General features: G+C 43.0%; 1 protein-coding gene across 1 annotated transcript in view; it reads right to left on the bottom strand.

Annotated features, from left to right (window-relative positions):
* LOC134676799 (uncharacterized) overlaps positions 1–12,810 on the bottom strand; it is a 344,277-nt gene that overhangs the window by 280,344 nt on the left and 51,123 nt on the right. The window contains exons 4-9 of the mRNA XM_063535181.1: positions 7,940–8,083; positions 7,033–7,198; positions 5,098–5,186; positions 3,415–3,558; positions 1,995–2,137; positions 1,178–1,275 (exon numbers count right to left, since the gene is read on the bottom strand). Of these exons, the coding sequence (XP_063391251.1) occupies positions 1,178–1,275; positions 1,995–2,137; positions 3,415–3,558; positions 5,098–5,186; positions 7,033–7,198; positions 7,940–8,083 (784 nt within the window). The remainder of the gene's footprint in view (positions 1–1,177; positions 1,276–1,994; positions 2,138–3,414; positions 3,559–5,097; positions 5,187–7,032; positions 7,199–7,939; positions 8,084–12,810) is intronic.

Genomic DNA, 12,810 nt, shown 5'->3' with positions numbered 1-12,810 from the left:
TTACATGATTTCTTGTAAACTCTCAGGTTTTTATTAACCTTTTGAACGCCACAGACGGCAATTGACGTCAACGCAAAATCGTGACAACGACGCCAAAGACCACATTTGACGTCGATCGTTTTTTGATGAAAACCTACTGAAAAACATCCCACTTATATGGCTCCTCTACACGATGGGTCAACGCCGGCCACTCCAAGGGACGCTGCCATGCGGTATAATGAGATAGCAATATCACTTGCTCCCTCTAAGGCATAAAAGCTTCTCTTGGAGTGGCCGGCGTTGGCCCATCGTGTAGAGGAGCCATTAGGTTGGCGTTATTTATTCACAAAACTAAATTTTACCCCCGTGGCGTCAGTGGCACGGCAAATGGATGCGCCGTTTGGCGTTCAAACAACAATATAAAATCTACATAATGTTTCACAAAACCCACGGGGAAAATTTCAGAACAACTTACCCCCCCTCCAGTGCAGCACTGACAGAGATAAAAAATAACATTAACATGGAGTCAAACTTATAATCAATTTTATTTTTATTAAAATCACTAAATATGACCAAAACGAGTATGTATTACCTATTTTTGCAGTCGCAGTAACATTTAGCATCGAGTAGCGGAATTATCAGTACCGCTACTTGATACTAGAATTCTCTAGACTCACGAAAATTGTATTGTACAACAATTGACAACGAATTTAAAAAGCAGGAGTTGACAATAGAGTTCCGGTTAATCCGGTTATTATATTAGATAAAAATTGTTGAGCATTAGACTTTTCGGTCGTCGGAACTGTCAAGTAGCAGTACTGATAATTCCACTACTCGATGCTAGATGTCAACTACGAAAATAAGCCGTTTTGGTACTATAACTATTGTATGGAGTGAGTACTCTATGTATTTTTTAGGGTTTCGTAGTCACCTAGAAACCCTTATAGTTTCGCCATGTCTGTCTGTCCGAGGCTTTGCTCCGTGATCGGTGCTAGAAAGCTGCAATTTGGCATGGATACATTAATCATGCATTGCGACAGAACGGTAAAATAAATACAAAAAAAATTTTTGGGGTACCTCCCACACAAAAAGTTTTTTTTTCTTTCCCTTGTTCCAATAGAATGGGGTGTCGTTGGATAGGTCTCTCTCAAAATGAATAGTGGTCTCTTAACACCATTTTCTGTATGTTTTCGCTTACCTAAGTATAGTGTGGGGCAGGCCGGTAAGGGAGTCGATGGCCCCGTGCCGGTCCTTGTCGGAGCCCGGCATACCGAACGGGTACAGTTGGGACATGTTCTGTAACCAAATTATTACACGTCGTTACTCGTTTACAGAATTTTATAACGTTATGGAGAAATGAAAATAGTTATTTTCACCACACCAGCTCGGAAAGGCTTACTTTGCACTTCAAAAACTGATAGCAAAGTTGCATTCTATTCACATGTGAGGCAAAGTAATCAAATGCAAATTTTGAGTTGTTTTCTTATGTTTGCTGGTAGAATTGACTTTTAAATGATGATTTTAGATGATACATATTTAATAACATTCATTTGGATGTGATTTGGTTTGAATTTGTTTGATATTTTACATTTAATATCTTTGGGTTGGTGCGGTGAAAATTTTTGTGTTTTACTCGGGGGCAAATTTTGTTTAACCCTCGTGCTTTGAAACCCACGCAACGCTCAAGATTCCATTTTTCAATTTTGAAATCTTTCGCTTGCTCGGGTATCAATATTAGCACGAGCGGTTAAACAACAACTTTGCCCCCTTGTAAAACAAATAACTATTAACTAAATCAGGCCCGTAAAGTTTAACGAATAAAGGCCGAGCCAAACCGCTTGCGCGAACAAAGGCTTGCGTGTGCGTGCGCTAAAATGTTAGAGCCGCACACGCACACGTCACGCAAGCGGTGTGCCGTCTCTCATAAGGATCTATATACTACAACGCCGCACGCGCACGTCACGCACACGCAGCCGGTGTGCCCAGGCCTTAAGGGATTTAGTGTGTGACGTCACCTTGCCCTTGGCGGCGGCGGCGACGGCGGCGTGGTAGGCGCCGTGCGCGGCGGCCTGCGCCAGCATGAGGTCGCCGCGCAGCAGCGCCAGCTCGCGCTCCTTGCCCTTCGACGACGTCGTCGACGACGACGACGACGACTTGCCTGGAGGAAAAAACATATCATTGTGAACACTGGAGATATTAAAATATTAAAAAATAAAGGGGTAATCTGTGTCGGGGATGCAGCCACAATAGGGTAGATTCCTTAGTCAAACAAGTTTCTTTTTTTTGTACTGTCAAAACGATTAACTTACGGGGCTGGCTGTGCTGATGCTTGCTCGGCTTAGCTTGGTGCGGGGCGGACGCCAAGCTGTTTAGGGAAGCCAAGCTGGACATCGCTTGGAATGCAAATGCATCATCCATGGGACTGTCTTTGGTTAGATCATGCTCCTGGAATAATCTACTTACGGGGCTGGCTGTGCTGATGCTTGCTCGGCTTAGCTTGGTGCGGGGCGGACGCCAAGCTGTTTAGGGAAGCCAAGCTGGACATCGCTTGGAATGCAAATGCATCATCCATGGGACTGTCTTTGGTTAGATCATGCTCCTGGAATAGTCTACTTACGGGGCTGGCTTTGCTGATGCTCGCTCGGCTTAGCTTGGTGCGGGGCGGACGCCAAGCTGTTTAGGGAAGCCAAGCTGGACATCGTTCGGAATGCAAATGCATCATCCATGGGACTGTCTTTGGTTAGATCATGCTCCTGGAATAATCTACTTACGGGGCTGGCTTTGCTGATGCTTGCTCGGCTTGGCTTGATGCGGGGCGGAAGCCTAGCTGTTTAGGGAAGCCAAGCTGGACATCGCTTGGGAATGCGAATGCATCGTCCATGGGAAGCACGTCTTTGGTTAGATCAAGCTCCTGGAATAAACTACTTACGAGGCTGGCTTTGCTGATGCTTGCTTGGCTTGGCTTGGCTTGGTGCGGGGCGGACGCCAAGCTGTTTAGGGAAGCCAAACTGGACACCGCTTGGGAATGCGAATGCATCGTCGAGGGGGAGGAAGTCTTTGGGAAGCCGTATGATGCTCCTATAATATACTACTTACGGGGCTGGCTTTGCTGATGCTTGCTTGGCTTGGCTTGGTGCGGGACGGACGCCAAGCTGTTTAGGGAAGCCAAGCTGGACATCGCTTGGGAATGCGAGTGCATCGTCGAGGGGGAGGAAGTCTTTGGGAAGCTGTATGATGCTCCTATAATATACTACTTACGGGGCTGGCTTTGCTGATGCTGGCTTTGCTGATGCTTGCTTGGCTTGGCTTGGTGCGGGGCGGACGCCAAGCTGTTTAGGGAAGCCAAGCTGGACATCGCTTGGAAATGCGAGTGCATCGTCGAGGGGGAGGAAGTCTTTGGGAAGCTGTATGATGCTCCTATAATATACTACTTACGGGGCTGGCTTTGCTGATGCTTGCTTGGCTTAGCTTGGTGCGGGGCGGACGCCAAGCTGTTTAGGGAAGCCAAGCTGGACATCGCTTGGGAATGCGAGTGCATCGTCGAGGGGGAGGACGTCTTTGGAAAGCCGTATGATGTTCCTGAAATTAAAAATATATATTATTAGGATATTTGACATCTACATGTTGAAGTCAGCCAGGCCAGAAACGTGTCATATCGAGGAAAAGTTAGACCAAGCCAAGTTGGCAGCGATTTTGAATTGTTGATAGCCCAGACTGTGCAAGTGTTATTGCACAGTCTGGGCTATCAAACTCGCTGCCAGCTTTGCTTGGTCTAATTCTAGGAAGGCGTGGCGCGAGCTTCTGAAGGCTCTCTGCACCTTTGGGGTGCCCTAAGGCGAGATTGGGCCAATATGCGGCAAAAGCAATTTTGTACTGAATATGCTTGTGCCACACATTGCCGCACACTGGTGGAATCCCGCCTTTAGGACAACAACATGTTGACGTATGGTTATTTAGGTTAAATAAAGGAGTTGTGCACAAATCACGCGAGGTGTTTTCGGCTACTTTTTGAACCCCCCTACCCCTTGGTGAGGTTTTTGGTAACCCCGCTCTCCCACATAACCTCACGTGTATTGTTTTTCATAACCCCCCATCGAACCTCGCGTGATTTGTGCACAAGCCCTATGATTACTGAATGAAGTAATTAAGCATTAATTATATTTTGATTGATATACAACTGCCCCCATAAAATGGCACGAAAACATTATAGTGCACTATAAAACCCACAACCTGCTAAAGCTCAAGCCAAATACAACTCTAAAGCTATAGCAATAAGAGTTATACGTATGCCGCTTACATACAACTCCGAACCTACATTACGAACAAGCAAATTACAACTCTAAAACTAACGCAGCAAGAGCTATAGTTAGATCAAGAAAAGTCTGCAGTGATTTTGATAGCCCACGCAGTGCAAGTGTTATTTATACGTCATAATTTAATAGAAGTTTGACGTTTAAAATAACACTTGCACTGTCTGGGCTATCAAAGGCTGCAAAATTTTCTTGGTCTAACTCTATACGTGTCCCTCTGATAATACTCCCGTTCCGACTTATACTACAGTAAAAGCGATTTCCAACCCTAAAACTACAGCACTAAGAGCGATGTAATTCGAAGTGCGAACCTTAGCCAAAACAAATCGCACAAAATTAAACCTATAAGGCTATATATAACCAATGTCGCAAGTACAAGGGAATTCCAATTCTAAAGCCATAGAAATAAGAGTGATACGCATCACTCACTCAGTGGGGCACGTGCCCCACTCACTCATACTCGGCACGAGCAGGCTCGCAACCTACACTAAGTACAGGCGAATTACAACCCTAAAGCTATAGCACTAAGAGCAATATATGTACCTTTCTCGTGTACGGACTCTGTAATGTACCACCTGCGACCTATACCACGAACAACCGAATTACAACTCTAAAGCTACGGCAGTAAGAGCGTTCATACTACACCCTACCTATTCTACTGTACCTACAGGCGAATGACAACTATAAAGCTATGGCAGTAAGAGCGACACGAGCCGCACTCGTGGATGGACTGACATACTAATCTTGACCTAAACTTTGAACAAGCGAATTCCAGCCCTAAAGCTATAGCGGTAAGAGTGATACGTGCCCCACTCACTCATACTCGGCTGCGAGTTGCTGGTGGATGGACTCTTCTCCTTCGTCGATGCACTCGATGATGTACTACTCCGTCCAGACCTGCAGAAAAAAAATAGGGTTAAGTAATTACGTTTGATCACGGTAGGTTAGGTTAGGACAGGCAGAATGCACATGTCGCATAATCTAATAAAACATGGTCTTCTCTTCCCAGAGTGACACAAGCCTACGTCACAATAACATGGCCGCTACATATAGCGCTATCGCATATTATTATATAGCTCTGTCGCATGATGACGTAGGCTTGTGTCAGTCACGTGACCACGAAAAGACGGGAAGAGAGTACCAGGCGGAGTATATTATTATACCATGACATGTCGACGAGTTTCCGCTTTACGGTCAGAGGAAGGTCACCCTTCATCAGCTCCTTCATAGACCAATAGCTCCTCCACGCGTTTTGGATCCGTCTTTCGACTTCTTTATCCTGTCTATGGCTGAAGGAGACTAATTGGCCCAGATACGGGTACTCGTCGACATAATTTATTGTCTGCCCTAAGTAATCACACATTGGGTTAAGAAAGCACGCTTTACCATACGTACCATACCATAATTAACGCAACGTACCATAATTAATGTATAGTAACCTTTATTTTAAAAAAAAAACGAAATATATTTACTCGTATTTCAGATATTTTGACGGAGTATTTTTATTTTGACGGAGTGGAAATGCGTTTACGCACGGTGTGTGTGGGACTCGCCGGTCCTCGAGAAGAATTTGGCCCTACCCACTAAATCCACAATGTATAGTAACCTGCAGAGGTAGTTGACCCTTTGAAGCTAACTACAGTAGAACTCATATGATCACGTTTAATACGATGCCCGTTTAAATGCGTTTTCAACTTGGTCCAGTCAGAAAGTTCTTAAGTAAGCCCTCCAAACTTGACAACAGCAACACGGTTTGACAAGATTTTTTTTAACTTGATGGACAACATGGAAGTATTGGAAGTATTAATATTCCACTCCTGTTGAAAGTCGCATAGTCTTGGGCTGCCAGCCTGCCATGGACCACCTTGGAACCGGAAATAATGGTGGCAATACCTTTCATTCCTCTGCTGCGGCTTGCCCTTGCCAGGCTTGGCTGATAACGCAGATAGGGCTGAGTAAGGGTCTCCAAGCGGCCCGCCGAACCCCAGACCAGAGGCCTGTCTTCTAGCCAGGTTTTGGGCTACCATGGACCACCATGGAACCTGAAATGATGGTGGTAGTACCTCTCACTCCTCTGCTGCGGCTTGCCCTTGCCAGGCTTGGCTGATAACGCAGATAGGGCTGAGTAAGGATCTCCAAGCGGCCCGCCGAACCCCAGACCGGAGGCCTGTATTCTAGCCAGGTTTTGGGCTACCATGGACCACCATGGAACCTGAAATGATGGTGGTAGTACCTCTCATTCCTCTGCTGCGGCTTGCCCTTGCCAGGCTTGGCTGATAACGCAGATAGGGCTGAGTAAGGGTCTCCAAGCGGCCCGCCGAACCCCAGACCGGAGGCCTGTATTCTAGCCAGGTTTTGGGCTACCATGGACCACCATGGAACCTGAAATGATGGTGGTAGTACCTCTCATTCCTCTGCTGCGGCTTGCCCTTGCCAGGCTTGGCTGATAACGCAGATAGGGCTGAGTAAGGGTCTCCAAGCGGCCCGCCGAACCCCAGACCGGAGGCCTGTATTCTAGCCAGGTTTTGGGCTACCATGGACCACCATGGAACCTGAAATGATGGTGGTAGTACCTCTCATTCCTCTGCTGCGGCTTGCCCTTGCCAGGCTTGGCTGATAACGCAGATAGGGCTGAGTAAGGGTCTCCAAGCGGCCCGCCGAACCCCAGACCGGAGGCCTGTATTCTAGCCAGGTTTTGGGCTACCATGGACCACCATGGAACCTGAAATGATGGTTGTAGTACCTCTCATTCCTCTGCTGCGGCTTGCCCTTGCCAGGCTTGGCTGATAACGCAGATAGGGCTGAGTAAGGGTCTCCAAGCGGCCCGCCGAACCCCAGACCGGAGGCCTGTATTCTAGCCAGATAGTCTTGAGCCGCTAGGTGAGACGCCATGGACCACCATGCTGCACCTGAAAAATGAAGATTGTTTTTATTTATTTATTTAAACTTTACTGCACAAAATACAAATAAAATGTACAAATGGCGGACTTAATGCCTAAAGATCAGTCAACCATAGGGCTAAACAGAGATGTAATAAAAATCACACAAAATACAGAGATGTAGAGATGTGTGTGTTTTTATTTATAGGTCTCCGTAAAAAGTAAGTTCTTTAATGTGGTTACAACTGGTCTTAAGCATAATAATTACAAATATCACACATTTAGCCAACAGAAACGTCAGACTCTTCCAGCACCTTACGAATTTCCCTCATCCCGTGGCAGCAGTTTGTATCTTAGTTCGACTCACAAGGCGATGACGGAGCATCTTATACTCACTGGCCAGAGAATGGAAGGACGCCTGGCTGTGACCGCCGAGCGAGCTCTGCGGGGTGGTGTAGCGCCCGACGAAGCCGAGCAGCTGCTAACAGCAACCTTATGTCTTGGTAATAAGGTCTACTTACTGGCCGCAGGATGGAAGGACGCCTGGCTATGTCCGCCGAGCGAGCTCTGCGGGGTGGTGTAGGGCCCGACGAAGCCGAGCAGCTGTTAACAGCAACCTTATGTCTTGGTAATAAGGTCTACTTACTGGCCGCAGGATGGAAGGACGCCTGGCTGTGACCGCCGAGCGAGCTCTGCGGGGTGGTGTAGCACCCGACGAAGCCGAGCAGCTGCTAACAGCAACCTTATGTCTTGGTAATAAGGTCTACTTACTGGCGGCAGGATGGAAGGACGCCTGGCTATGTCCGCCGAGCGAGCTCTGCGGCGTGGGGTACCGCCCGCCGAAGCCGAACAGCGCGGCCTGCGCCTGCGCCTGGGCCTGCGCAGCGCCGCCCGCGCCGTCTCGGCCCCAGTATGCTGAAACGGAATGGGTATAGATTAACAAAAATATCATATCATATCATATCATATCATATCATATCATATCATATCATATCATATCATTTATTCCATTGTAATCATGTTCATTGTACATTTGGTCTTACATTTGGCAAGTAGGTACATGATACCCTGCTAGGGTGTACAATATAGGATTTTAACTTATACCTAATTTTAATTTCAAGAAATATTAAATGTCAAAGAAATAAATAATAATAAAGTAACACTAATTCATACATAAAAGATATTCACATAATCATTAATAATCATAAATCATAGTCATTATAAAAAATAAAATTTAACAATAAAATATAAAAATTAAAATAAAATTTATAAACTATAATTTTACATAATCAAATTTTCATCATTAAAAAACTCTTCCATTGAATAATAACATTTTTCTAATAACATTTCCTTTAACTGTTTCTTAAATAATTTATCGCTAATTTCAAGATTCAGGAAACTAAGCACTTTATTCATTATACTTACGCACACATCGACAGTAAGGGCCGTTTCTTACCATAGCTAATTTGGAGGGTGGCAATAATAATTGAGGACCGACTGGTTTGCGATTTGGTCTTGACAGTTTTTTTATCTCAAACAACTGAAGGTGACTTTTTACAAATAGTGCCGCCTCCATTATATATATGGAGGGTAGTGTTAGTATTTTCAGTTCTTTGAAATATGAGCGACAGCTGTTTGGTACGCGCGTGTTGGATAAGATGCGAATGCATTTTTTCTGCATAACGAACAGTTGATGCACATCGGTGCTTTCTCCCCACAGGATAATACCATATCGTAGCCATGCGTACGCATATGCAAAATATGCGGTTTTAGCGGTTTCAATGTTCGTATTAATCTTTAAGATGCTTAATGCGTAGGTGAACCTAGCTACCATACCATACATTACCATACATACCATACATATACCAGTCTTATTCTCTATTCACGCCGCACTTTAGAACATGGTATCTTACGGCGTCGACCAGAGACTAGGCCTAGGAGCCAGTTGCACTGCACTGGCTATACCCTCTAATTATAATGATAGTCCGAGTTAAGGCCAGGCCACACCGGCTGCATGTGCGTGACGTGCACGTGCCCGTGCGCTAAAATGTTGAAGCCGCGTACGCACACGTCACGCAAGCGGTGTGTCGTCTCTCATAAGAATCTATTTATTACAACGCGCACGTGCTCGTGCACGTCTACGCACACGCACCCGGTGTGCACAGGCCTTTTTTTTTCGCATTTATAAATTATGATAATATATATGTACCTATTATGTATGTGGAAATGGCTTGAGATTTGGAAATGAGACGGTAGACGCCGCACGTTGACATTGACACAAACGATCAAACCCTAAAATAGCTTACAACACTATTAAAGTGACGATTCGGTCATCGCATCTATTTCTGTATCAACACTACTCTTATTTATTATTAGTCACATCATTCTCATAAAGTTATCCAGGCGGCCTAAATGTACTTAGTTATTTTGCTACGGTGCAACATGAGGAAAAAATGTAATATAAGTTTAGGTCAATTACGCAAAAAATTTTTTATTTTGTTTAGTTTTTTCAATTTTTGACTGTATTTGTACATAAAATATAAACGATATTAGTAAACTTGTCACTTAAAATTGATTTTTACATTATTTTTCGTAAAATCTACTTTTTGCAAAGTGTTAAGTACTTATCACTTTTTGACATCTATCAATAAGGATATTTAGACCAAGTCCCATAGGAGCAACATCACCATCAAAAAGGCCTTTTACACTATGTAACAATAATAACTTGTCTTTTTTTTTAATTAATATTATCTCTGAAACTAGGTGAATTTGAAAAAAGTTTATAGGGCATTTTTGTCTCTAAATATGATCAGGAATACGCTGTTAAAATTATTCGGTTTCCTCATGTTACACCGTGTATATTTAAATAAAGTAAAAAGGCAGAATGAAACACTGTTGTCATAGGCAAAGTAATGAAAATACTAAGGCGTACCTAACGTGAAGGGCAAAATACCTATTTCATGTACTTATAAATATTATAATACAATTATTTGTTCTTGGGTTATGGATGTTTCCTATGTATAATAGTTATTTGTTTTACAAGGGGGCAAAGTTGTTGTTTAACCGCTCGTGCTAATATTGATACCCGAGCAAGCGAAAGATTCCAAAATTGAACCACGAGCATAGCGAGTGGTTCGAAAAATGGAATCTTGAGCGTTGCGAGGGTTTCAAAGCACGAGGGTTAAACAAAATTTGCCCCCGAGTGAAACACAAAATTTTTCACCACACCAACCCGAAGCAAATATTAAATGTAAAATATCAAACAAAATCAAACCAAATCAAATCCAAATGAATGTTATTAAATATTTATCATCCAAGATCATCATTTAAAAGTCAATTCTACCAGCAAACATAAGAAAACAACTCAAAATTTGCATTTGATTACTTTGCCTCACACGTGGATAAAATGCAACTTTGCTATTCGTTTTTGAAGTGCAAAGTAATTCTTTCCGAGCTGGTGTGGTGAAAACTTTTTCACATGTGATATATGTATATCGTCGTCTATAGTGTCCACAACAGAGCCTTATCAGAGATATATATAACTCCGTATAAGATAAATAAAGTCTAAGAAAAAAACGTGCCTCGGATGTCAAGCAAAAGTCACTCTCGAATAGATGGCGCTATAAACTTTGGCCTATTGTCGGTTAGATGGCGTTGGCGACACCGTTTGATATTTAACAATTTTAACACGTATCAGTGAAAGAACATGGGTCATTGTGAAACAATAAAAATTAATAATCATATATCCGTAAACATATTTTAATTCATTTATACATTTTCAATTTTATTTTAAGTTTTAATCGTGTGTCGATAGATGGCAGTAAATGTACCGTGACTACAAAATTTACTTTGACAGGACCCCTCTATACTATCTATTCTTTTTGGCCTTATTGAGCTAACTGTGGGACTACTTAGATCGATCTGTGTAAATTAGTCCTATAGTATTTTTAGGGTTCCGTACCCAAAGACCGTACCGTATTACTAAGACTTCGCTGTCCGTCCGTCCGTCTGTCACCAGGCTGTATCTCACGAACCGTGATAGCTAGACAGTTGAAATTTTCACAGATGATGTATTTCTGTTGCCGCTATAACAACAAATACTAAAAACAGAATAAAATTAAGTTTTAAATGGGGCTCCCATACAACAAACGTGATTTTTGACCAAAGTTAAGCAACGTCGGGAGTGGTCAGTACTTGGATGGGTGACCGTTTTTTTTTGCTTTTTTTTTGTTTTTTTTTGCATTATGGTACGGAACCCTTCGTGCGCGAGTCCGACTCGCACTTGCCCGGTTTTTTTTTATTAGCCTGGTTTAGTGTCCCACTGCTGGGCAAAGGCCTCCCCTCCTTTCCTCCACTCAACCAGTATTTATTTATTTATAATAATTTGTAAAGTAGTAACCTATATTTATTTATATCTATATTTATTTTTTCTTACGTAGGGGCGGGAGGGGGTAAAAAACTGGCCAAAATCGTTTTACGTAATAAATGAATGGCGCCTATAATATAATATACACAAAATAATCTTTTAATTCCACTTCACTATAAGTAAATACATATGTAGTTAAATACGCACCTGAATTATTTATATACACAAACTTATCCTATTCCAAGATTAACCAAGAATTAAGAGAAACGCGAAACGATTGCAACATTGATAACTTATCACCCAACTAAATGTACCAATACATTATATTCAAACAAAAACCGACCTTAACTCTACCACATAAGAGTGATAACAACCGCATTTGTAAGTCGGTTTCTTGGCAACGTAAGCCCATCTTACTCAACGGCTTGTTCAAACAAAAAGCGACCTTGCGCGTACTACATAAGAGTGATAACAGCCGCATTTGTAAGTTGGTTTCTTGTCATCGAGGCCAGTGACCTGTACTCGACGGTGTTGTTACAACAGCTGATCAAGCGGAAACGAGTCGAACGCTCTTAGAAACCAGTATACCTGACTGCATGGCATTTGCAATGACAAATGGAAATGTCATCATAAGGAGTCATCCATTATTTACATCACACGTTTAGGGGGGCGGAGGAGGTCAAGAAAATGTGACATGTTGTGACAGGGGGGAGGGGAGACGGGGAGTCACACACTTTACTTGACGTCACTTTATCTTATTTGAATTATTTAATTCGCTGTACAATTAAATAACAAGTTTTTGGAATGATCATTTCTATTCGTTTAATTTCCTTTCCTAATCAGTTTTTGGTTATAAAATTACTAATATTTCTTTGTTCAAAAAGATTTTGATAAAATATTAATAATATGTACATAGACAGTCCAACCTAACTTAATTCGATTTGCCGATTTCGTTGAAAAAACGTGACGTCACACCAGGGTGTGCCAAATGTGACCAAGTGTGACAAGAAGGCGTAAAAAAACCTAGAAATTCGACTGCACGCCAACTGCAACGTTCCCATACAAATTGCAGTCGGATTGCAGTCGCGTCTGTACCGGCCCTATTACACTGGGCGGATGAGTTCTCGACTCTATAACAATAACAGAGGTATACACAAAACAAAAAGGGCGTAACAACCGCGTCTGTAATATTGCATGACGTCATTCTGTTTACGATTGCTATCTAACAGCTAAATGACGTAAGAGACGCGGTATTCCAAACAAATTACGTCATTTC

The sequence above is a fragment of the Cydia fagiglandana genome, chromosome 25 (assembly GCF_963556715.1).
Source record: "Cydia fagiglandana chromosome 25, ilCydFagi1.1, whole genome shotgun sequence".
Taxonomy (NCBI): Eukaryota; Metazoa; Arthropoda; class Insecta; order Lepidoptera; family Tortricidae; genus Cydia; species Cydia fagiglandana.
Note: the sequence above shows the minus strand (reverse complement) of the source record. Positions and strands in the feature narration are given on the sequence as shown.